A 26,983-nucleotide genomic window follows, 5' to 3' on the forward strand; every position below is an offset into this window, starting at 1 on the left:
CTTGCTAACCAAGCTAGTTGACAAGACATGTTCTGTTCTGAAAAGTGTCTGTGAAGTGTCGGTGCAACCATAACTATCAGACTCTAGTGTCTGAAAGTCTTTTTTCTTTTAATGTGAATTTTGAGTGGAAAAGGATATCTCTGCCAGTTAGGAGAAGTAAACTCACTCAGAAAAAAAAGAAGCCACTTTTCTGTAATTTATTCAAAGGACACCTCAAGGCAGTATCATGATACAAATAAAAATCCTCCATTAGAGGTAACCTTGTTTTACAAGAGGTTTTCAGCCTAAAGAAAATGCAATAGTCTTGATTATCTTCCCTTCTACCTTCTTATTTTGCTCCAAATTTGATGAGTCACATGTTAAATAATAAGCACAGAAAAAATTATATATAGAAAAAAACACGTACTGGTGGTTTAAAGAACATTTTGAGGGGTTGTCTGGTAAATAACAATGATACTGTGACAATAATATTTTGAATAGTCCACTGAGTATTCAGTAAGGCTGTGTATGTGTGAGTTTATTTACTTAAAGACAAGTCCCAAGCCCCCAATTTGAATACTGACTCCAAAGTGGTACTAAATTCATGAATTTCTGAAAAATCCTCCATGGGACATTATTAAGCTCATATTGTACCATTATCAAATAAACTGATTTAGTGACTAAAAATATCCATAAGTATAGAATGAAAAACAGAGTTCTTCATTATCTTGGATCTGGATGTCAGAGACCATTTTTTAAAGTGACAATAAAATATTAGATTTAGGGAAGAGTAAATTAATTCGAATACTTCAAAATGTCAATCTGAGACTAAGAAATACTAGAATCTGAAATGAGAGGCAGAGAAAAGCACTTCACAGGAAATAATCTATCCATCGCAAATTTTCATCTCAACTTTTCCCTCCACAGAAAAAGAAAAAAAAAATATTGCCCACCCTTCCAAAATACATTTTTCCTGAGAGAAGCAACCTTACGCTTAGTTTTTCTGCTCCCATCCCACCTGCAATGGCGCTATTTCACTCATTGGCGATCTCTTTGCTTCAGCATTTTTGTCATCCTCTGAGCACAGCAGGTGCGTCGTACAATTTGACTACATCTTCCTTGCTTCCCGATTCAGAATGGGCATATGACCATGTCATACCTCTGAACAGAGTTTGCATTGACTAAATTGCTAATATTTCCATTTTGTGGTTGGAGCTTTGAAAGGTTTCATCAACTTTTTAAAGGTACAGGTACAGGTAGGGAAAGCTGGTAGACACACTACCTTTTCCTCCAGCGCTCAGATCCTGTGTGTGTCACAGTCACAGATTTCTAGGAGCTGAGGGTAATGCCCTCAACACAAAAGGCTACTATTTGCAGATCTTACTGCAAATGTTGGCATCATTTCTCCCAGTTAATGTTCAGTGCAGTTCAGTTCAGTTCAGTCGCTCAGTCACGTCTGACTCTTTGCAATCCCATGGACTGCAGCACGCCAGGCTTCCCTGTCTGTTACCAACTCCTGGAGATTGCTCAAACTCATGTCCATTGAATTTTAAGTATATCCAAATTTGCTTGATGAATATGAAAATCTATTTCCACATGTTCTTGTATATGAGGTTTGGGGTAGAAAGAAACCTTGTTTACAGATTTTTCTTTTTTCAAATTTATTTATTTATTTGGCTCCTCAGGGTGTTAGTTGTAGTATGCGGGGTCTTCAATCTTCGCTGTGGCATGTGGGTTCTTTTAATTGTGGCACATGTGCTTTTTAATTGAGGCATGCAAACTCTTAGATGCAACATGTGGAATCTAGTTCCCTGACCAAGGGTTGAACCTGGGCCCCCTGCACTGGGAACGTGGTGTCTTAGCCACTAGACCACCAGGGATGTCCCTTTCTTTTCCATCACTGTTTTTACGTACCATGTAGCTTACTGATGGAAGGGTTCAGTGATGGAAATCCAAGGACAGAAAAAGAATAGATATTAGGAGCAAAGAAGCAGGAAAAAAGATGTTGACACATGTAATTGATTTACTAAGTAGTCGTACCTCACTGTGAAATAAACATTAAAGAGGGTCATTTTCCCCTAACTGCTGCCTTACACATACTGCATCAGTCTTTTCTTTCCCCTGAATATCTTGGGTAGATTCTATCCTTTAATGACCACTTTTGGTTCTGAAGATCACTCCAATTTAAAATTTTCATCACCTACTTTATTATAATAATCTACTTTCTTCTTTTCTCTCAGGGAAAACTTGAGCTACAATCCCAATTTCTGGGTATATAGAAGAAGGAATTTGTTTAATTTGGAATGACAGAAGGGGGAAGTGTAATAGTTTCAGAAAAGCAGTCATGTCCTAAATCCCACAGAAAAGTGGAACTAGGATTTGGGATTCTTGATCTTGAACAAATGTTCTGTGTGCTTATGGGTTATAAACATTTGATGTCATTTGCCTTCTCTGAAAAAAATGTGAATTTCAAGCATAGTTTAATTGATCTCCTAAATTTCTGAAAGTGTTTTCTAAATTGCAGGCCAGTTTTGTAATGTTTCTCAATTTTTTTTTCAATTGTCCCCATTTTTACTAACACCCCACCCAAATGAAATATTAATACCACAGACATACAGACCTGTTAACAGGGCTTTCGAGGTGGCTCAGTGGTTAAAAAAAAAAATGCCTACCAATGCAGAAGACACAAAAGGCTTGCATTCGATCCGTGGGTCAGGAAGATCCCCTGGAGTAGGAAATGGCAACCCACACCAGTATTCTTGCCTGAGAAATCCAATGGACAGAGAAGCTTGGCAGGCTACAGTCAGTCCATGGGGTCCCGGAGTCAGATGTGACTGAGTGACTAAGCACAAACAGCGCGCTGTGTATTTATGTACTGGGACTTTTTGGAGGGTTCCCAACCATTGTGTAGTTTTCTTTGCCCCCAAGAACCTATTTTTACACCTTTGGGGTCAATACCACTCCTGTTGACAATGCTCAGTTTGAAAGTGAAAGTGTTAGTCGCTCAGTCGTGTCTGACTCCTTGTGACCCCATGGACTGTAGCCTGCCAGGATCCTCTGTCTATGGGAATCTCCAGGCAAGAATACAGGAGTGTGTAGCCATGTCCTTCTTCAGGGGAATCTGCCCAACCCAGGGATCGAACCCGGGTCTCCCGTATCACAGGCAGATTCTTTACTATCTGAACCACCAGGAAGCCCAGGATTGCTGTCAGCATTTTTTTTTTCACATAAGCCTGAAAAAGAATAGAAAATGTCATTGTGGATCACAAGCAGTATAATAGTAGGTATTGTTTTTCAAACATGTCTTCCCGAAATTATATAATTGTGTATATGTATTTATATATAGTCACAGAGTAAAATGCATTTCTTACTTTATGGTTCTGTCAAATGTTGAAAGTCAGTGTTGTAGCAAATAAGTATTGGACAAGAACATACGATACATATAGATAGTATTCTCCACTTCTGTGGCTAGAAGGGGGCTAAAGGTCTCTCAGCCTGAAAGACATCTTACCTTTAATAGTCGGCTTTCTGGATTTCAAAATACATGTTTTTGGACTTTAGAAAATTGGAAATTCTGGCAGTGTTATTGTCATAGAGTTGTGAATACCAATGATGGTTATTTTTGAGAAGTTATTCTATATTCAAAATACTTTCTTCTTGGCTCTGCTTGAAATTCCCATGGTTGTCATAATCTGTGGATGAATGAACTCTGCCACATCTTTTCCTACAATGAAAAGCAGCTGAGTTGATAGCTAGAAGCCAAGCTCATGTCTTGATCAGAACTGAGTTTTTTTTTCCTTTGCACACTTTCTTTGCAAAATCTCTGCTTGGTCCATTCTTGAATAGCTGTTTATGTATCCTGCCCTCAACCAGGCTCTGAATCCAGCTAGTGCAATGGAGCAGGACAGAGCTATAGCAAGAAGAGATGTTCATTGGAGATAAAAAAGCTGTTATCAAATTGTGATACTTTAGTAATACACTCTCCAGTTTGGAGTTGGCAAAGCAGATGATGGAGGAAAATGCAGGAAATCCCATCAAGGAAGCCAAACCATCCTTAAAAAGTCAATATGGAAGCAATAAATAAACCAGCGCTTGCTCCTAAAAAAGCTGGAATCATCATTGGTATTTTAGATATTTTTGCCTATCGGAGGCGTTTAAGTAAAAATAAAAATAGGTATTTCAAAATAACCACTTCAGAAGTAGAACTAACTTATCCCAAAGGATTATATTTCATACACTGTAGAAGCAAACCTTGCCAGCACTTTGACTCCTGAGTGAGCCCTGCTCCCGTCTCTCTCATTCCTTGTACTTCACTCCATGCACAATTCTTTAAAAGACCTGTTTCCACTCCAGGGCTGTTCATTATCATGTTTAATAATCAACTCTAAGAATTTTTATGAGATCTGAGAAAATAAAAATCTTTAATGCAGCTCTAACTTGATTTTCTTTTCATCATCCCTGAATCTGTGGTCTAACTGGATTCCCTTGAACCTTCATTCTTTCTGTGATTGCCTCCCCTAGCTTCGAAATTCATTTGCTTCAATTTGCCTGTAAGATTCTATGCTACTGAAACTGGCATTTCCAAGAGCTGGCAACCTTGTGAGAGGCAGGCTTATCTAAGCATGAGCAGGAAGTGAAAAAGAAGAAAGCCCACTTCTCTGTCTTCAAGTTGAGGGATCCTGAAGAATAACATGTTAGCCAGTTCTCCTGGAAAGATGGCACTGAGATCACCCTCAGGGAAATGTGACGGGAAATTGCACCTTTGCACGTTTCTTTGGGCTTCCCTGGTGGCTCAGATGGTAAAGAATTTGCTTGCAATATGGGAGATCCGGGTTTGATCCCTGGGTCAGGAAGATCCCCTGGAGAAGGGAATGACAACCCACTCCAGTACTCTTGCCTGGAGAATTTCATTGACAGAGGAGCCTGGTGGGCTACAGTCTATGGGGTAACAAAGAGTCAGATATGACTAAGCAAGTACCAGCACTCCCTTTTCTTATTTTGCTCTGTTTCCTCCTAACAGTGTCTCCAGGAAGAAACTTACTCATGAATCTCTTGCACTTGAATCCTCATCTCAAGATGTGCTTCTAGCGATACTGATCAAGACAGTATGTTCAACAGTGGGATATAATGTTTCTACCAAGAGTGTGTGTATGTGCTCAGTCACTCAGTCATGTCCAACTCTTTGTGACTGCATGGAGTGTAGCCCACCAGGTTCCTCTATGCATGGGATTTCCCAAGCAAGAATACTGGAGTGGGTTTCCATTTTCTACTCCAGGGGATCTTCCTGACCAAGGAATCGAAACCACATCTCCTGCATATCCCCTACTGGCAGGCAGATTCTTTACCGCTGAGCCACCTGGGAAGCCAGTCTCTACCAAGAGCCCCTGCTAACTTCTCGTATGTCATCTTTTTTTTTTTTTTTTTTACTGGAGTATAGTTGCTTTACAATGTTGTGTTAATTTCTGCTGTACAACAATGTGAATCTGACATAAGTATACATAAACCCTTTCCCTCTTGAGCCTCTCTCCCAACCCACCTCATCCCACCCCTCTAGGTCATCACAGAGCACCAAGCTGAGCTCCCTGTGCTATACAGCAGCTTCCCGCTAGCTCTCTGTTTTACACACGGCAGTGTATATATGTCGATGTTACTCTCCTAATTCATCCACCCTCTCCCTCCCCACCTCCCGCGCCAACCTGTCTTATTATTCATGAAAACTTGACTAGGATTCTTCATAGCTAAGAAATGACAAATATATGATAACAACTCAAACAAAATAACATATCTTTGGAGACGGGTCGTGGGTATTATCTCCTTTTTAATGTGGTTGGGAAGAGGTAAAGCAGAAGAGAAACTGGAAAAAATTAGTTCAAGCTGACAACAAGCTCCTAGTTGAAAAGCTGACATTGATGCGTTTTCACCACGGGGACTTCTCAAGGCTGCTCCGGGCTGTTCGCTATCAGTGGTTAGCTGAAGGGACTACAGACAAAGGAGGGAAAATAACATTAATGCTCAGACCTCCTGCTTTGTTTGAAATTACTAGTCGTGAAGGCTGAGCTGGTAAGAGCTTTTAAAAGCATCTGTTCACCAAATCTTTTGAAAATTTCTGTAGACTTCCGGCTCAGGCCAACAAATGATGTTTCTTCTTTTTCACCCACTTTGAAAACAAAATCCTCTGTATCGTTACAGAAGCTCCAATACTTCATACCAACTCAGAGAGAAGATTGTGTCAACTCTGCCCTCACCATGGTTTTACTGCACACCTCCATCCTAACAAAAATCACATGTGATTGATCTCTGGTTTCTTTTTTGTTAAACTAAGCCTTGCATATGGCTGTATGCTTCCAGAAGTGAATTCACCATTTCCATCCTAAAGTGATGTAGCCTTTAATTACAGGAAGGGCTGTCAGTATAGAGCAGGCTTCATAAGCTCTAGAGAATTCCAAAATGCTTTTTATTCCTTGCCAGAGAGATAAGACAAGTGAAGCATTCCCAGCTTGTGGTTTCCTCTTTAAAGCCTCTCAGAGATAGAAGGGGCAATTTAAACAAAAATTAACTCTCAATCTCTTTCCTCATAATAGAAACTGCTTTTCTTCAGAAATTATGCCATACTTGTCTGAAGTAATGTGGGATCGTGGAAAGAATCCTAGACATTGAGTCAGAAGATGAAGATTCAGGTTCCAGTTTGGTCATTTAATTGCTGTGAGGAAAATTCTCAATTTCCTTCCCTATAAAATGAATGTAAAAAGAGCAAGTCCTATCAACCAAGAAAGGTTATTTCGAGGATAAAATGAAGTATAAAATCAACAAAGACAATTTGTAGTCAAATGTGAAAAGAAAATGAATACTATAATAAAGAAATATGAGGCATCTTTAGGTGTTGATTTCAGTGAAATAATAAAAATTATTTCCCTCCTTATCAGATCCAAGAAGCAGTTGCAATGTTAGTTCACAGAGCAAAGGAGCTTATTTCTAACTTTCTTTAATCTTGTAAATTTTACTTCCCTTATGTGAACCTTTATGCTTTTGCTTGGTTGACAGATTTCCTTTCTTTTTCCTACTAGCAGAAGAAAAAAAAAAAACTGTCTCCTAGTGTTTACATAAGAAAAACTCACACCTCCTACATCCTGATACCCAACATCCCCATCCTTACCCCTCTCAGAAAAGATTAAGATCATTTACTCCTAATCACTGGAGAAGGAAGTAGCAACCCACTCCAGTATTCTTGCCTCGAGAATCTCATAGACCGAGGAGACTGGTGGGCTACAGTCCATGGGTTCGCAAAGAGTTAGAAACAACTGAAGTGACTTGGCATACACGCAGTCCTAACCATGTAACTACTTGGATGTGCAGAATCCATTGATAACACATATGAGATGACTCTGATGAAATGCTCAGAAAATGAAGATTGGAGTTAACACATTTGAATTTGATCTTTTTTTGTAACTTATACGATATCTGAAGTCCTTGGTGCAGTGGTAAAGAATCCACCAGCCAATGCAGGAGATGCAAGAGACGTGGATCTGATCCCTGGGTCAGGAAGCTTCCCTGGAACCAGAAATGGCAACCTGCTCCAGTATTCTTGCCTCGAAAATTCCATGGACAGAGGAGCCTTGTGGGCTACATGTTGCTATCTACATGTCTCTAATATTTGACACATTTAGCTTTTCTGTACCTGCATTCTCATTTGTAAAGCCTCAATATTTTATTTTCCATTGACCATATTTGTTGTGAGGATCAAATATAAACTCTCACCATCTATTTAACATTATTATCAATATCATTATTATTATAGCAACCAGGGGTAGTTTAAGGGGTAATAATGAGAAAAATGTATTATATTTGCATTTTCCATACAATTAGCATTCCTCTCCTTCTTTCAGGGGTACACTGCTCCATTGCTTACATTTATTAAGTCATAAAATCCTTTTGGTGCTATATCCTAGTTTTCTCCTGGTTTAATTTCCTTTGCCCTGGCCATATATATATTTTATATTTTCTATATTCTTTTCACATCTTTTCTTGACTAAATTGTTGCAACAGCCTCTATGTCTCTCCCCAAGTCAGACCCTTCATCTGCTGTTTTCCTTCATAATGCACTCTTTGTGACCCCACAGACTATAGCCCACCAGGCTCCTTTGTCCATGGAATTCTCCAGGCAAGAATACTGGAGTGGGTTGCCATTTCCTTCTCCAGGGGATCTTCCCAACCCAGGGACCAAACCTGGGTCTCCTGCATTGCAGGCAGATTCTTTACCATCTGAGACACCAGGGAAGCCCTTTATAATGCACAGAACTGATCAAATCACTCTTTTGTTTATAATTTTTTTTATTAATTTCTATTACCTACATGGTTAGTACCAAACCTTTATAATGGCTTTCTGAACCATTTTCAAATCTCTGTAGGCTACTTCCAACCTGCTTTTTATGCATGCATGTTTGTAAGAATTTGACTTTTTTGAGAAACTAGGATCACCTACCATTTCCCCCACCAGTTTCTTATGTTCATACTTTCACTCCTGTCTTTCCCTGTCCCAGAATTTCTTCCTCCTTTCTCTCTGCTTTCCATGATCCTATTTACTTGTCAAGACAGAGCACAGAAGCTAGCCCTTCTCTGAAACCAGGCCCAGTTCATCTAAGAGAAAATGAGTTTCTAATTCCTCTACTTGCACACAATACTGTACTTAAATCACTATGATTCCATTGCCAATGATTTCCTCATATTATAGAACAAATACATAAACATATGTGTACACATATATGCCAGCCATCATCTCTCTAAGGGCTGATAAAATAGAATAAAAAATTATTTTGTCCTCTAAAGCCACAGTGCCTTGAATAGAGTAGATAGTTATTAGATATGCATTGAAAATTGACAGCTGTATACTTTAGTTGTAGAGAAAAGGAATGGAAGAAATGCTCTGTCTGTTCAAAGACTTTAACCCTATGTGGCCCCCTTGCAAAGGATGCCCTATTCCCATGACTTTCCTTCCTTAATAAAAACTTGCATATGTTGGTATCTGTTTGTAATACTGGCAACCAGCTAAAATGGATAAACTCATTTATAATGTTTTGGTAGTAAATGCTAATAGTTGAATATATTGGAGTACAATGATCTCAAAAGTGGGAACTCTAGAAGACATTAACAAGCAGAAGAGACATCTGGAAAGGGAGGCCTTGAGGGACTCCTTTTATCAGGTGATAATCAAGTATCCACTATGCTTCCATGTAAAGCATCCTGCTCTGTGCACAATGTAAGAAGAGTCAGTCTTTCACTGGATAAAACCCAAGAGCTATTAGTTGCCAATATCCAGAGAAACAAAAAATATATTCTAAGAGCCAAATATCTATCAGAAAATAGGTCCGTAATCTACCCACCTAGTTATGGGACTCCAGGGAAAGACCAGTGATGTGGAATTTGAATAAAAAGCTGATCTTTGATCTCAGGATGCCAAAGTAGCATTATTTTTCTTTAGTACAACGGTGCACACCTAAATAGAGGCTTTTGCCAATAAGTTCTAACTCTTTTTCCCCAATCTATTACAAACAGTGAGTTATCCTCCATCTAAAGGATTGCCCTTAGCAGGTCTCACTCTTGAATGAAGTTCCCCAGCATTATTTAAGAACAGAAAATTCAACTGACCCTGGATGCAATATTTTTGACTCCTCACAGAGTTGAATGGAAGTTGTTAACATGAGCTTCAAGGCAGATTTTGATCCTCACATTCAGTAATCCTTGATATTTCTAGGGCTTTTCTTCTAACCAGGTCCAACACTGCTTTTAGATTTTCACACGTGCCTGCTGAGAGGGGACATTTTCCTCAAATGCACCTGGGGCCAGTGTGAGATTTTTGAAATGCTGCTGAGCCAAGTCTCCAATTGATAGGTTTATTGAGACCATGTTATGTAGTAAGCTGCCACAGTCCTGCACTTTAAAACTCAGTGATGTGTAAAGAATGCAAAGGTTGACAGTCCTTTATAAAAACCGTTAGCAATCCCTGCTTGGAGGGCTCATCAAGCAGGTATCAGCTAGATGAAACAAAGGCCACTATAAATAGACTATGCAAAGAAAACTTCAAAAGAAAAATGCTTTCACTTGCACAAAAGTATGCAGGATTACTGTGCTGCAGTGAAAAGCCCCAATAGCGAAGATAGTAAGTAATGACAGTAACAATCAATATCACAGTAGATCCCCTCATGTATACAAAGATGAAACTGAAGTGACTTCAATATCTCTGCAGATTCAATATCTCTAATTCTTTCATTCTTCTCATCAGTGAAATGGGGATGATCATGCATCCTATTTCTTCTCCAGAGAACTCTTGTGTGAGCATCATTAGATCATTAAAGACAATTATTAGACTGGAGGTTGCTCTGTGAGCAATAGGTGATTATTAATATTACCCTCTCTCATAAGAAAGCTTGCCTTTGGTATAAATATATTTTCTAGATGCTGTAAGTGAATGAAGTGAACTGGAAACCTCAGTGACTCCACAGTCAGGATAAAACAAAGTGCGAACCAGAAATTGAACAATTCATGTCTACTTGGTTACAATTTTTACAATTTTCAAATCACTTTTATTTTAGGTTGCAATAAAAACTTAAGATAAAATGGGTTTGACATCTCAGTTCTTCAAGATGTCCTGGTAGAATTTGGCCAGAGTTCTAATCTCAACAGTTATGTAAAATCAAGAATCATGGCCCAGGCAGTAAACTGCAGCAGTGGTTTCTCATTTCATCTCTTGGCACCTCTCTTCAGAAAACTGTCATAAAGAAATTCCCCAAAATCTAAGAAGTGCAGGAATCACTTGGATAATATTCTGGCTTTAATATATGTGCTGTGCTAAGTTGTCTCCAGATCTTTTTGACCACATGAACTGTAGCCCACCAGGCTCCTCTGTCCATGGAATTTTCAAGGAAGAATACCGCAGTGGGTTGCCATATCCTACCAGGGGCCCTTCCTGATCAAGGGATCGAAACTGCATCTCTTGCATCTCCTGTATTGACAGGCAGATTCTTTACTACTGTACCACTTGGGAAGCCCTGACTTTAACCTATATAAAATTAATTTCTTTATTGAGTATATAGATATAGATATATAGAATACATATATTGAATATATATATATATATATATATATATATATATATATATATATATATGGCTTCCTGATAGCTCAGTTGATAAAGAATCCACCTGCAAGGCAGGAGACCTGGGTTTGATCCTTGTGTTGGGAAGATCCCCTGGAGAAGGGAAAGGCTACCCACTCCAGTATTCTGGCCTGGAGAATTCCATGGACTACAGTCCATGGGGTCACAAAGAGTCAGACATGACTGAGCGACTTTCACTTTCACATATTTATATACACATATATATCTATATATGTACAGATAGTATATACTATGTCTATAGTATATAGACAGAGTGCCTGAAGAACTATGGATAGAGGTTCGTGACATTGTACAAGAGGCAGTGATCAAGATCATTCCCAAGAAAAAGAAATGCAAAAAGGCAAAATGATTATCTAAGGAGGCCTTACAAATAGCGGAGAAAAGAGGAGAAGTTAAGGCAAAGGAGAAAAGGAAAGATATACTCATTTGAATGCAGAATTCCAAAAAAAAACAGCAAGGAGAGATAAGAAAGCCTTCCTCAGTGATCAATGCAAAGAACTAGAGGAAAACAACAGAATGGGAAAGACTAGAAATCTCTTCAAGAAAATTAGACATACCAAGAGAACATTTCAAGCAAAGACAGGCACAATAAAGGACAGAAATGGTATGGACCTAACAGAAGCAGAAAATATTAAGAAGAGGTGGCAAGAATACACAGAAGAATTATACAAAAAAAGATCTTCATGACCCAGATAACCACAATGGTGTGATCATTCACCTAGAGTCAGACGTCCTGGAACGCAAAGTCAAGTGGGCCTTAGGAAGCATCACTATGAACAAAGCTAGTGGAGGTGATGGAATTTAAATTGAATTATTTCAAATTCTAAAAAACGATGCTGTGAAAGTGCTGCTCTCAATATGCCAGCAAATTTGGAAAACTCAGCAGTGGCCACAGGACTGGAAATGGTCAGTTTTCATTTCAATCCCAAAGAAAGGCAATGCCAAAGAATGTTCAAACTATTGCACAATTGCACTCATCTCACACACTAGTAAAGTAATGCTCAAAATTCTTCAAGCCAGTTTTCAACAGTATGTGAACTGTGAACTTCCAGATGTTCAAGCTGGAATTAGAAAAGGCAGAGGAACCAGAGATCAAATTGTCAACATCCGTTGGATCATCAAAAGAGCAAGAGAGTTCCAGAAAAACATCTACTTCTGCTTTTGACTCTGTGCATCACAACAAACTGGAAAATTCTGAAACAGATGAGAAAACCAGACTACTTTATCTGCCCCCTGAGAAATCTGTATGCAGGTCAAAAGCAACAGTTAGAACTGGACATGGAACAATAGACTAGTTCCAAATTGAGAAAGGAGTGTGTCAAGGCTGTATATTGTCACCCTGCTTATTTAACTTATATGCAGAATACATCATGAAAAATGTCAGGCTGGATGAAGCACAAATTGGATTCAAGATTGCCGGGAGAAGTATCAATAATCTCAGATATGCAGATGACACCACCTTTATGGCAGAGGGTGAAGAGGAACTAAAGAGCCCCTTGATAAAAGTGAAAGAGGAGAGTGAAAAAGTTGGCTTAAAACTCAACATTCAAAAAATGAAGATCATGGCCTCCAGTCCCATCACTTCATGGCAAATAGATGGGGAAACAATGGAAATTGTGACATACTTTATTTTCTTGGATTCCAAAATCACTGCAGATGGTGACTGCAGCCTTGAAATTAAAAGACACTTGCTCCTTGAAAGAAAAGCTATGACCAACCTAGACAGCATATTAAAAAGCCGAGACATTATTTTTCCAACAAAGATCTGTCTAGTCAAACATATGGTTTTTCCAGTAGTCATGTATGGATGTGAGAGTTGGACTGTAAAGAAAGCTGAGTGTTGAAGAGTTGATTCTTTTGAACTGTGGTGTTGGAGAAGACTCTTGAGAGTCCCTTGGACTGCAAGGAAATCCAACCAGTCTATCCTAAAGGAAATCAGTCCTGAATATTCATTGGAAGGACTGATGCTGAGGATTGAAGGCAGGAGGAGAAGGGGACGATGGAGGATAAGATGGTTGGATGGCATCACCGGCTCAATGGACATGCATTTGAGAAGGCTCCAGGAATTGGTGTTGAACAGGGAAGCCTGGCATGCTGCAGTCCATGGGATCGCAAAGAGTTGCACAGGACTGAGTGACTAAACTGAACTGGCATATACATAGTCATTTAGCTAATGCCAGAATAATCGAATAAACAGATTTATAAAAATGTCATTTTCTCCATATAATACAGCTATTGTGTAACAGTTTGGTTTTTTAAAATAACTAAATTGTCTAATTAAAAGACTGAATTTTCCAACTTAATCATGAGTTGGATCATCGTATAAGTTGACTCAATATATGAAAACACGAAAGAAAAAATGAACATATTTTTTTTTCCTCCCCGAGGCACATCTGAGTTTCCAAAGCCATGGGGAAAGTGATCTGGGGAGTTACCATGATTTTCCAACTAGAAGACTTGATGCATCACTTTGGAATGAGAGGCAGAGCCAGATGTGCTCCTGACAGGGTTTCCGTGATTCTATCAGCTCCATGCTGGGACAGCTTCGTTGTCGTAATTCCATACATCCTGCCCTGATGCTTTTGATTTCCTCCTTTAGAAAAATCAAACCATACTTGATCGTCCTCGTTTTAAAAATAGCATAAAACAAAGCCTTTGATGTTTTTTATTACCATTGCTTTGGGCTGTTGGAATTACCTAATTTTTGGAATTTGGTTAATGACTCCTCTAAGGCTAAGTACTTCTAGAAGTTGCTCTAAAAGGTGAAAATACAAACCATAAAAACTTAAGTAAAACAAAAGTGTAAGCGCAATGATTGAAGATGTATCAGACACAACATAGATGGCACTGCCTCTTTGTTATGACTTCTTCTATATAAATATAGTTTAAGAAACAGAAAGAGATGAGAAATTGTTTAATAAGTAAAATAAACAGAGACTATTAAAAGGTGTAAATATTTAACAGAAAATGAAAATGTTTGAGAATAGTACACATATTTGCTGATGCTGTACATATTTGCTTAGATTTGTTATTTAATATGTGACCAGATTTAATGTAGTTCATATCCAGGTTAAATGCATGCCTTGAATCCTTATAAGCAGGCTTGAAGTTTCCTAATTTATTTCCAGCTGAAAGTTCCAGAACTGTCAGACTATTGTACTATCAATACAAAACCAGCATTCCCTATTATTGTAAAGAAGAAGCAATTGCAATGTAATTTTGGAAATATACAACTGGTGTTTTTCTCTCCTTGGCTGGGTACAGATAAGTAATATTAAGAAAAAGCTTTTATAATAGTAATTTTGAAATAACATTTATTAAATTTATGTACCACAAACCTAATTAATGTGGAGCCTAATTTAAGAATTCATGATGAATACAGTGTCACATGCACTGCTTTAAATAGTATGCAAGGTTGCAAATAATACTGCCCCTAAAAGTTTGACAAGTATAATAAATACACTTTAATTTCAGCTTAATAAAGTTATTTTCTTTTCATCTTCCTAGGAACGTAATCAACTCTCAGTCTATGTGTTCTGTCCATCCTTACCCTTTATCCAGTTAATTCTTATTAGTGGGTTTCCCAGGTGACTCAGTGGTAAAGAATCTGCCTGCCAGGGCAGGAGTCGATGGTTCAATTCCTGGGTCAGAAAATCCCCTGGAGAAGGAAATGGCAACCCACTCTAGTAGTGTTGTCTGGGAAATCCCATGGACAAAGGAGCCTGGTGGGCTGCAATCCGTGGGGTCGCAAAGAATCCCACAACTTAGCAACTAAACAGCAACAACAATTCCTAAGTGTCACTCGCTCAAGGAAGACTTCCTCAAAAGATACCACTCTTTCAAAGTTCCCTAGAGCCCTTCCTGGCTCCTCTCTTTTCCATTCCTAACCTAGTCTAGCAGCTAATCCAGTTGCAGTATCTCAAAATTATATCCAGAAAATGACCACTTTTCACTACTTATAAGATTTCCAACAGTTTCTAAACTACCCATATTTGTGCCTGGAATATTAAATGAACTTCTCATTGGTTTACCTGATTCTATCTTGATCCTTATGGCCAGAGTCATCTTTTTTTTATTATTATTTTTACTGGAGTACGGTTGTTTTACGGTGTTTCTAACTGAACAGCAAAATGAATCAGCCATACATGTACACATCATTTTAAGACATGTCAGACCATGCCACGTTTCAAAGCCCCAAAGCTTCCTATTTTACTAGGGTAAAGCCAGCGCCTTTGAAAATTGTTAGAGGGCTCTCCTTAATCCATTTCTCGACTCATTGCAAGGCCTCTCTGACCACATCTCCACCTATTTCTCCTTGATACACTGTACCCTAGAATCTACCTATTTATTTTGTAATTATTGCTTCTCTGTAAAACAGATCTTTTGCCTACTTTATTCAAGAAAAATAGAGATTTTTTTTTAAACCTGCTTTGTTCACTACTGTAAACCCAGAAGGAGAAGAGGCACACATAGTAAACAAAAAATATTGTTTAAGTGAATAAATCATTATACTTGTCTCTTAAGGCACTTGTACAAACACATCCCTCCCATCTGTGTTTAGTGTGATTATTTGTTTAATGTTTGCTTTCTTTATACTCACTACTGACGTAAGTATCTGAGTTCAGAAACCATTTATGTTTTGTCTACCTTGTATCCTCAAGGCCTAGTGTATAACAGACCCATAATATGTATAATACATATTTATTTATTTAGTGAATTAACAAAAGGGAAATAGTATGCTATCTTTCTCTTCTTTGTTTTCTAATGAGCTTATAATATATTACTCCAAGATTAAAATATTTATGGAATTAATAGTGTGCAACTATTGGATCTGTATCATCTCCATGATGCAATCCAAAATTTAACTTATCTATCTTACCCAAGTACACTACTTAAATGAGACTTTTGTTATCTGCTGCATACATACCTTATTAACAAGGTCAGTTCCTTTTTTATTGTATAGGAGGCAGAAACAGATTTAATGTAGTTATCCCTTGCTTAGAAACAGTGCAGTTTTGCAACCATCAGTTTAATCCATCATGCTAAACAAAGAAAATACTTGGTACCTTTTGCGAGTTTACAAGAGGAACAATAATAAGACAAGCAGGACATGATCAGAAAAAGAAGCCCTGGCCATATATTAATTGGGAAAATCAATGCACTCCAGTCTTTGTCTAGGGCTGTTCCCTCATGACCAGGTTTCTTGCCAGAAGCAATTAATTAAAAGGGGATGTGCTATTTTTTGTTTTCCTGGCTGATGGCAGGACTCACTCCAGAGTAGCTCACCAGGCCTGTGGTCGAGTGAACTAGAACTCGTTAACATACTTACCCTTATAATTCAGCACAGCCACCTTTCCATCAATTACATTTGGTTTAAGGGGACTTGAGATTTCCATTAAACAACTCCTAAAAGCGACCTGCAGGTGCAAGACGAAGTGTAGCAATAACACGTAGGCATAACATGTTTTCAGCTTTCTTCCAAAATGAGCCTTGGGCTAAGGTCTATCTGTGGTTGATGGCCAATGTAGACAGCTGTATGAGTCACATTCTACATGGCTTGCACTGGTCCAGGAAAAAAATGGAGCATTTTGTGGAGTCCTTGTGTACCGTGTAATTAAAATACAAATGTTTATAATCCAAATTTGTTTAAACTTTCAGCTTTTCAAAGAAAATTTGTGTGGGTCTCTACTTTCTGTGGATCACTAATTTGTTAAGAAATTCTAAGACTGTCTTAAATTTAAAAAAACACTGCATACCATCCTAAGACAACCTAGATGGTGACCTAGATGTGGATTAGCAAGGTAGCTCAGATGGTAAAGAAACTGCCTGCAATGCAGGAGACCCAGGTTCAATCCCTTGGGACGGAAGATGCCCTGGAGAAGGGCATGGCAACCCACTCCATTATTCTTGCCTGGCGAATTCCATGGGCAGAGGAGCCTGGCGGGCTACAGTCCATGGGCTCACGAACAGTCGGACACGACAGAGCCACATTCACTTTGTGTCTTTTACCAAGTTTCTCATGCCTCACCAGGTACTGTTCTTATAATTGTTCAAAAGTAATTAATAGTCTTTTACATGACACGATATAACACTAACCTACATATTTCCCACTGTAACACATGTAAGACAATTGTAACACAATTGTAACACATTCCAGTATTCTTGCCTGGAGAATCTCCAAGGACAGAGGAGCCTGTCGGGCACCATTCCCTTCTAGTGCTTAAATCCATTCAAAACATAAATGTGAAACCTATTGTGGGCTCTGAGAACACAGCACTAACCAAATCCCTGCCCTTCTGCAAATCATATTCCAGTAAGGAAGAAACAAATACTTGTTTACTACTACTAATAATACTCATAGTTGTAGTGATAACATGTAATACTTTTGTAGTTTTTGGGCTAAGTACTGTTTCTATCTATCTATCCACTCCTTTATTCTTCACTATAATACATTAAGGTAGCTATGAGTATCCCATTTTACAGATGTAAAAACTGAGACACAGAGAAGTGTGTCAATTGTCCAAGGCCCTATTTCCTGTAAGTTGTACAGTTGGAATTTGAATTAAGTATGTCCACAAATTCTTTGACCCTCTTTCCTTTAAGAGCTTGCATGTGCTCAGTCACTCAGTTGTGTCTGACTCTGTGACCCTGTGAACCGTAGCCTGCCAGGCTCCTCTGTCCATGGGATTTTCCAGGAAAGAATAATGGAGCGGGTTGCCATTTCCTTCTCTGGGGTGTCTTTCTGACCCAGGGATCCAACTCGTATCTCCTGCATTGACAGGTGGATACTTTATCACTGAACCACCTAGGAAGCCTTTCCTTTAAGAGGCGGAGCCTAATTTCATTTCCCTTGAATGAGGGGCAGATTTATTGTTTTAACAAATAGAAGATAGACGATAAGGTGTGTTGACATCCAAGATGAAGATATAAACAGCACTGGGGCTTCTCTTTTCTCTCTGTCTTGGAGCACTCACTCCAGGGAACACCAGCTACCAGGCCCCAAAGACACTCGGTTGTTACCAGAAGATGTTCACGTGGTGAGCACTAAGGCCTTCTGCAGACAACCAGTGTTCACTTGTCAGGGCTGAGCAGAGCCACCTCTGAATGGGGACATCTGGCTCCAGTCAAGCCCCAGACGGTAACATCCCTGACTGATGTGACTGAAACCTCTCTGTCAGAATCATCAAGCTAAAACTCTCCCAGACTCCTGGCCCATGTAAGCGGTACAATGATAAGCATTTGTTGCTTTAAGTCACTATGTTTTAGGATCCTATTTACACAGCAATAGAAAACTAATATCGCGGTCAAGAAAAGATTTTCTGGGAAGGTAACATTTGATGAGATGCTTGAATCCAATGAGGAAGAAATCATTAGGAATGTTTTGGGGAAACCATTCGAAGCAGTGAGAAAAAAAAAAAAAAATATATATATGTATGCACAAACCTTGAGTATGTTTATTGCATTCAAGGAAAAGTAAGTTGTCCATTTAGCTCAACAGAAACAGAGAAGAGAAGAATGGCAGAGGCTGAGGTTGGAAATTTGTATTCATTATAGAAGGCTTTGATCTCACTCTACCTGTGATATGGATCCCTTGAACGGTTGTAAGCAGTGAGTGATGGGTGCCAGGTGGAGAACAGACTGGAGCAGAGCAAGAGTAGAATCATCAAGGTCACTTAGGAGGCTGCTTTAATAACTTAGGTGAGACAGGGCGGTGGCTTGGATGAGGGTGATAGGAGTACACGTGTGGGGGAAAGGCAGGTTCAAGATTTGAAGATGAAACCAATAGGACTTGCTGCTGGATTGGATCCCAGGGAAAGCAGTGATTTTAAGCTCCACTGTTTTCACTGGAAAGCATTTTGGAGGAAACCTGGATGGGAGTGTATTTGGCACATCTTTTCCCTTTTATTTTTTTAATTGAAGCATTCTGTGTTAGTTTCAGGTATACAGTAAAATTATATGCAGCCATGAAATTAAAAGACGCTTACTCCTTGGAAGGAAAGTTATGACCAACATAGATAGCATATTAAAAAGCAGAGACATTACTTTGTCAACAAAGGTCCATCTAGTCAAGGCTATGGTTTTTCCAGTAGTCACGTATGGATGTGAAAGTTGGACTGTAAAGAAATCTGAGCGCAGAAGAATTGATGCTTTTGAATTGTGGTGTTGGAGAAGACGCTTGAGAGTCCCTTGGACTGCAAGGAGATCCAACCAGTCCATCCTAAAGGAGATCAGTTCTGGGTGTTCACTGGAAGGACAGATGTTGAAGCTGAAGCTTCAATACTTTGACCACCTGATGCAAAGAGCTGACTCATTTGAAAAGACCCTGATGCTGGGAAAGATTGAGGGCAGGAGGAGAAGGGGATGACAGAGGATGAGATGGTTGGATGGCATCACCAACTCAATGGACATGAATTTGGGTGAACTCCGGGAGTTGGTGATGGACAGGGAGGCCTGGTGTGCTGCGGTTCATGGGGTCGCAAAGAGTCGGACACAACTGAGCGACAGAACTGAACTTTTATATATATGCACTAAGTCACTTCAGTTGTGTCTGACTCTCTGCAACCTCATGAACTGTAGCCCTCCAGACTCCTCTAGCATTTTAAGATTAAGATATATACACTGCTAAGTATAAAATGGATGACCAACAAGGACCTACTGTATATATATAGCACAGGGAACTATACTCAATGTCTTATAATAACTTATAAGAGAAAAGAATCTGAAAAAGAATACACACACACACACACACACACACACACACATATGAAAAAGAGAGTGAAAGTGTTATTTGCTCAGTCGTGTCTGAGCTTTTGTGACCCCGTGGACTGTAGCCTACCAGGCTCCTCTCTCCATGGGATTCTCCAGGCAAGAATACTGGAATGGGTTGCCATGCCCTCCTCCAGGGGATCTTCCCAACCCAGGTATCGAACCTGCGTCTTTTACATCTCCTGTATTGGCAGGTGGGTTCTTTATCACTAGTGCTGCTTGGCTCAGATGATAAAAGAATCGGCCTGCAATTCAGGAGACCCAGGTTCCATTGTCTTCCCCATTTCCAAAAACTGTCCCATTGCAGATATCATAGTTTCTAACTTTGAAGGAAGGATAAGCTACTTTCACAGTGTTCTTCCCGACCCAGAGAGACCTAATGGTCTCACAGAGGACAAACACAAGAGAATCTCTTAGGTAGTTAACATTTCTCTCTCTTTTAATTTCACATTTTATAAGGGCAGTCCTCAGAGTGACAGATTTCATTTATCTCACCAGAAGATATAGCACAATATTCTTGGAAAGAGCAGAAAAAGTAAACAAAATGTGTATTTATTCTAATTTACTCTTGTATTTCAATTCTTTCCCTGGAAAGTCCAAGGAAGAAATCATGCCAGAAATAGACTCACAGAGAGAGGAAAACAAATGTATGGTTACTAAAGGGGAAAGGAGGGGAGGGATGAACTTGCAGTTTGGGATTGACATATATACACTGCTAAGTATAAAATAGATAACCAACAGGGGTCTACTATATAGCACAGGGAACTATACTCAATGTCTTATAATAACTCATAAGAGAAAATAATCTGAAAAAGAATACACACACACACACACATATGTATATATATATTTATATATATACACACCAATGTATGAAATATATACTTGGTGTGCTATGGCAGTTGTTTGAAACATGCCCAGTATCCCAGAGTAGAACCAGCTGTGCAAGGTGGCTACTGAGAATAAGAATCTGGCCACCATGCCATTCCACAGCCATTAATAACTGCATCCAAATGCAGTTAATCTTAAAAATTAACAAAAAATCTAACCACTTGGACCAGAGTAAGTAACGTGGACCAGATGAGAGGAAGTGTGACACAAGTGTTGCCTGATCAAGCCTTTTCGGTGTTTTTGGAGAGTCCTGAGTAGACATGAACAAGAAATATTCTTGATCACCTGTCATCTGTTTTGATTTTGTAGGCAAAATCTGTTAAGATTTTATTCTTAAAAATAACACATAGGCATCTCAGAAGTTCATGGTCCATGTTCTCTTTTCCTAATTCTTTCTCTTCCTTATTCTGAAGAGAAGAAAATTTCCCTGATGGTCTGATACCAGGTTGAGATGCCAGAAGACTCCTCAGATAAGAAAGAACGTTCAGAACAAAAACCAAGCCACTAGGAATCCAGGAGATCAAATCATAGGTTCTCCTCTACTCTCAGCATTTGCCAGCATGTCTACGACTCCTATATGTGTCCTTTGCCATTAGGACTGTGGATGTATAGTCTATGTCATATCTTTTCAGCATGTGAGTGTTGTATTTCCTCATTCTCTTTGAAATTAGCCATGGTCATGTGACTTGCTTTAGCCAGTGAAAGGTAATCTGAAGTGACATTTATTTCTTCCAGACAGAAGCTTTAGGAGCCAATGTATAATTACCACATTCCCTTTTCCTCCCTCCTGGTTATTATAAAAGCACATGTCAAGATAGATCTTCTTTCAGCCTGAGTCCCTAGGTGATTACAGTGAGTGGGGGCCCTCCACCCCTTATCCCATCCTCCTGTCCAGGTGACATGAGCAAATATAAGCCTTTGTTGAGTTTATGCCTTGAGAGTTGAGGGTTGTTTGTTGCTGCAGCAAAACCTAGACTATCCTGATGGATACAGTCCCAAAACTATACACACACATTTAACACTTCGCAGATGGAAAGGACATTAGAAATGGTGAAATCTGAGATCAGGTTTCAAAGTATCCTAAACTGAACCTCAGATGACCAAGGGGCTCCAAGGAATAAAGAAGCAATTAGTCTACACTCATCTGTTCACATTCATGCACTGACCTCAAGAAGAGCTGCCTGGTCCTCTTGGTTGCCAGAGAAGCCTGGAGAGAATTCCCCCAACAGTGCTTCACCCCACACTGAGGGTAGGTTTTAATAAAAACAACAGGACACAGGCACCAGTTGCCAAATAAAAGTCTCCTGATTTTTCTGACATGAAGCAGGCTCTGTCATATTTAACAGAGGTGGACAGAGCCTCCTATGCCTTTGCATTCGTCATGGTGAGAGTGATAGCCTTTCCATGCTGCTGACATTGCTGGTTTTTGTCATGTGTAAAGCATACAGATCTGTGAGCTACCTACCTCTCCTCCCTCAAAGGTTTAATTAAGTAAATCACATGCCATGGCCCTCTTTCTATCTGTTTGATTAGTGTGCAGTGAAAAATTTTTTGTTGCCAAGCCTCAGAGTGATTTATTTTTTTCTCCAGGGTCTGTAGAGTACTGTTTCCCCATATTCAGTTCTTTGTTGGGGGTGGTGGTGGTGTGTATTTCATGCAATGAGAAACAAATGGCTTGTGAAGCCTAAACACACAGTGGTTTCCTGTCTTGTTCAAAGTCAGAATATCATTGTCTTGTTCATCACTGGGAACGAGGTACCCATAGAGTTTTCACACCAAAAAATATTTGTGTTTTTTTCTCTATTTCAAAGAGATGCAATCATATGGTAAATACACATGCTAACTCCAAACCTCAGCTTTTAGGGCTACTACCTACATGCTCTTGATTTTGAACGTGTTATTTAAACTTCAGTTTCATCAGTTATACAATAGAATGATAGTCTCTATTTCATAAAGTTGTGAGGATTATATGTTAAAGCATATAAAGTACCAAGCACAGTGCCTAGAATATTATAAGTATGAAATAAATGTTAACATTTATTCTTTTATATTTAACTTATTGTTTCCCTGAAGGAAATTTGCTAATCACATGTGTTATATCTCTACTTAATGTAGAAAAAGAGGAAGAGTAGATTGAGGATAATAGTATCTGCCCTCACATATTTTTCAAAGAGAAAATAAAAATATACATATTCTTTAATGCTCTAGATATATAGTAGTATATGTACTTATTTACATGATTGTATCCCTTTGATGCTAACAAGAAAGATACATATTTGAGGTCGGAGATCATAGTTTTTCACATTTGCAAGCCCTGCATTTACCTAATAGTATATGCATAATAAAGCAGCTCTTCATTTTCTAAAAAAAGAATAAATGAATGACTCCCTCCTTTACTGTTTATATTTTTAATTTCCTTTACAATAGTACTCTTCTGTGTCCTCAACTGAATTTCAAAAGTATTCTCAAATTTAACTGCTCATGATTACAAGAACTTGATAAACACACAGATTCTTTGGCTCTACCTAGTCAGGATTTGACTTAGTGTAACTGGGATAGAGCTTCCCTGATGGCTCAGTGGGTAAAGAATCCGTCTGCAATGCAGGAGACACAGGCAATGCAGTTTAGATCCCTGGGCTGGGGAGCTCCCCTGGAGGAGGAAATGGCAACCCACTCCAGTGTTCTTGCCTGGAGAGTCCCATGGACAAGAGGAGCCTGGCGGGCTACAGTCCAAAGGGTTGCAAAGAGTTGGACATGACTAAGCAACTAATCACTCATGCACACGACTGGGGTAGAACCCAGGAATAGGTATATTTTGTAAGCTTCTTAGGCTTAATAAGGCCATTTGTTAGTTTCAGCAATCATCCTCCTCAGGTCTCTTTCAAATCCAATAATGTATGAGGCAAGCCTGAGCTGAAAACCAATTGAGATGGGCGAAGGTTTTACAAATAGCTGGCCCAGATGGTTATATCAGAATCAGAAATCTGTAACATCTTTTCTCTTTTATAACTTCCTACAAGTTCTCAGATAAAATCAGAGTAGGTAACCCCAAGAGTCCCTCAGGCATGCTTTTTTTTTTCCCTCTTCAAATAACATTTTAAGGAGAGAGCTATGTGTTTCACTTAATGTTTTCTATATAAATTATGACCGAGCTAAAAACAGTTCTAAAAATTAAGCAATCCCACCACATAGCAGAAAAGAGAACCTTTTGGATAGTAAAAAGTTTATTTACAGGGCTCAAGTCACCAATGGTTTATTCTTCCACTAAAAAAATTATAATAAATGCATAGATTCAGACATTTGCCAACTTTCAGTATTTGAAAGGCTGTAAATAACAAAGCAGACATTTCCTTTGACACATGATTCATAACAATCTGCAACCAGATCCCTTGTTGCCCCAACTTTTAATTCTCCACTTTTCCAAGCTAAAATAGTTAATCAAATTTGGACAGAGTAGGTGGCGGAGTGATATAAGTTACGAGTTCATAACCAGCAATAAAACTAAGTCATTGCAATTGAGTTATTAAAAATGTTTGACCCCACAGAGATCATCCAAAGTCAAACAGGTGACATGTTACAATTGAAAGGAAAGGTGAAAACAAATGCATACTATGATCCACTTTACTCTAAAGAACAATAGCCTGTTAAATCTATGTCTTTCAGAAATAGTGACCTCTTGATAAGCAAGTGGTAAAATCATCAAGCTTATCTAAAATATATCATCCTTTGTTCAACTTCTTACTGGTTTTATTAAAGGTTCTAACTATTTTATTTATGTGCGTGTGTGTTTTTTCTAACTCCTCATTAGAACTGAGCTTCTTAAGCATAAGGAGAACCTTCTTCATTGCTTTGCCCCCATCTTTGAGTACAGTACTTTGAGTATAGCACATGATAAGTAGCCAATAAACGTTTGTTGAAAGAATGCATACACCATATTTTTGGATGCAGTTATGTTACTAGCACTGTACTAGTCATGCAGAGATATTTTATTATTCCAATGACTCTGCGAAATAAGCATTCACTTTATTTTAGAGGAGAGGAAATTATAATTCAACTGGATGCAATTTGTTCAAAATCTCCTGACTTCCAGTCCAATGTACTTCCCCCCAAGTTTCCCCACCTAATAAAAACACTTGACATACAACCGTCATCTCAAAATCCCAAAGCTCTTTTTAAAGCATTTGTGAATCCAGTTCTAACCTAGCAACAAGCACTATTTCAAGCCAACAACATATCATAAAATTTAAACTGAAACAGATATTAATGTAGTTGGTTCTGTTTTATTGAATCACATAGTAAAAGTAGAAAGTATCAGTATAAAATCTATAGGAAAACGAAACTCTTAAGTATTATTAACCAGTCAAGATTTTACATTAGTCCTAGAGTTCACAGTTAGTCCTAGTTCACAGTTGAGGAATCTAACAGGTCAACTGCCAAATAAAAGCTCTGGTTTTCTGGGCGTGGGAAAGCAGAAGCCAGTTAGAGTCATGTTACCCCTTCATTTCCAGCTGAATCCCTTGATGTCCACCATCCCCATGTCACCATGAGTGAAATTCTTGACTCCTTGATCCTCTGGAAGACTTCTGCAAATTTCCTGGACTACATTTGCCCTTAGTCATCTTTGATTTGGTTTCTATTTTCTGCTTGGAAAGTAAGAATGAGAAACCAATAAGTTAAAATTGAATAGATTTTCATTATTCAAAGTATCTCAACCACATCTAGTAATTTTCTTTACTAGAAAAATAGTCCTCTCATCTCTCTCACAACCTCTGCTCTCTCTTCTCATAAATTTCTGTTTATCTTTCACTCAGAGTTTATACTTTTGTTGGTGGTATTATTTTCTCCTCACTCTTATTCCAGCTTCTAGAAACACCAATAACAATAACAAGGAAAATAATAATATCTAACATTCATATCACTTTTAGCATGTGCCTGGCACTGTGAAAAGTGCTTGAAATGAATGAATACTCTCAGTTGTTGCCCTAATGATCTGTGAAGTAGATACTGTCATTAACTCCATTTATATAGAAAGAAATAGACACAGAGGATTACTTTTACAAGTAAGCTACCCTATCTAATGCTTTATCTCAAGGTAATGACCTAAAGTAGGCTATTTCTACAATAAAATCTGATGACAGCTAATTAAAAAATCATTTATCATTCCACTCTTCCCAGTATATTTTGCTACCTAGTCTTGACAAGTCTTTTTCAGCCATTGTCCCAGAAAAAGAAAAATAACCAGCCCTATGCAATTGAGCCTTATCGTTCCTTGTTGCTGTCATCATTCAGTTGGGAAGTCACACCCAACTCTTTGTGACCCCATCGACTGCAGCACATGAGGCTTCCCTGTCCTTCACTATCTCCTGGAGTTTGCTCAAACTCATGTCCATTGAGTTGGTGATGCCATCCAACCATCTCCTTCTCTGTCACCTCCTTCTCCTCCTGCCCTCAATCTTTCCCTTCCTGGACAGCCTCAATTTCTCAGTGTGCACAGGTTAAGATGGAGAGAGCCTTGGTCTGGTACCCAGGGCACCTGGGCTTGGTCTTTCATCTGTAAGATGAAGATTCAAATATTCTCTTCCCTCGAAGAGCCTGTATCCTTTAAACATTCATTGTTCCTGCCACACAAAGCTATTAAATCCTTCACAAAATCCTTTTAAAATTCACAAAGCCACCCGTGCTTATATTATTCTTCCATCCTGGAATGTTTTTTATCCACTGAAAGCTTCCTTCACTCTTCACATTCAACTTCCATGCTACCATATTTTCTCCCAAATCTTCCTAAAATCACTACAGAGCGAGTGTATTAGTATTATCCCTTCTTCTGCAATTCTCTCCACTCCTATTACTAATTTTGGTTGTGCAACATTGCTATTTATCAATACTTATCTCAGTTTCTTCATACAGTCATGGAAATTATATGTCCTTGCAGATAGGGACAGAGCTTTCCTCAGTTCTCTTTCCCATATATTACCAAACTCATCATTTTTACCTAACTGCATCCAAAACATTTGATTCATTAAGTAAATAGGCCAAATTATCCAGAAGCAGAATCTTTCATTTTCTGATCCTCAAACCTGATATCCAGAAACTCTACCATCTAGGCTGCTCTAGGATAAAATGTTTGGCTCAATCAACTGAATGACTTCAAATAAGCTACTATTCCAAGAGATTTTC

At 38.8% G+C, this 26,983-nt stretch overlaps 1 protein-coding gene across 2 annotated transcripts in view; it reads left to right on the forward strand.

Annotated features, from left to right (window-relative positions):
- Nucleotides 1-6,851, forward strand: part of LOC145534221 (uncharacterized) — a 60,906-nt gene extending 54,055 nt beyond the window's left edge. For both annotated transcript variants that reach the window (XM_081561562.1, XM_081561561.1), the window contains 3 exons: nt 5,000-5,084; nt 5,255-5,376; nt 6,561-6,851. In XM_081561562.1, the coding sequence (XP_081417688.1) occupies nt 5,000-5,084; nt 5,255-5,376; nt 6,561-6,636 (283 nt within the window). In that variant the 3' untranslated portion in view covers nt 6,637-6,851. The remainder of the gene's footprint in view (nt 1-4,999; nt 5,085-5,254; nt 5,377-6,560) is intronic.
- Nucleotides 6,852-26,983: the final 20,132 nt, after the last annotated feature.

Source organism: Giraffa tippelskirchi, chromosome 14 (genome assembly GCF_054371585.1).
Source record: "Giraffa tippelskirchi isolate mGirTip1 chromosome 14, T2T-mGirTip1v1.2.pri, whole genome shotgun sequence".
Lineage (NCBI taxonomy): Eukaryota > Metazoa > Chordata > Mammalia > Artiodactyla > Giraffidae > Giraffa > Giraffa tippelskirchi.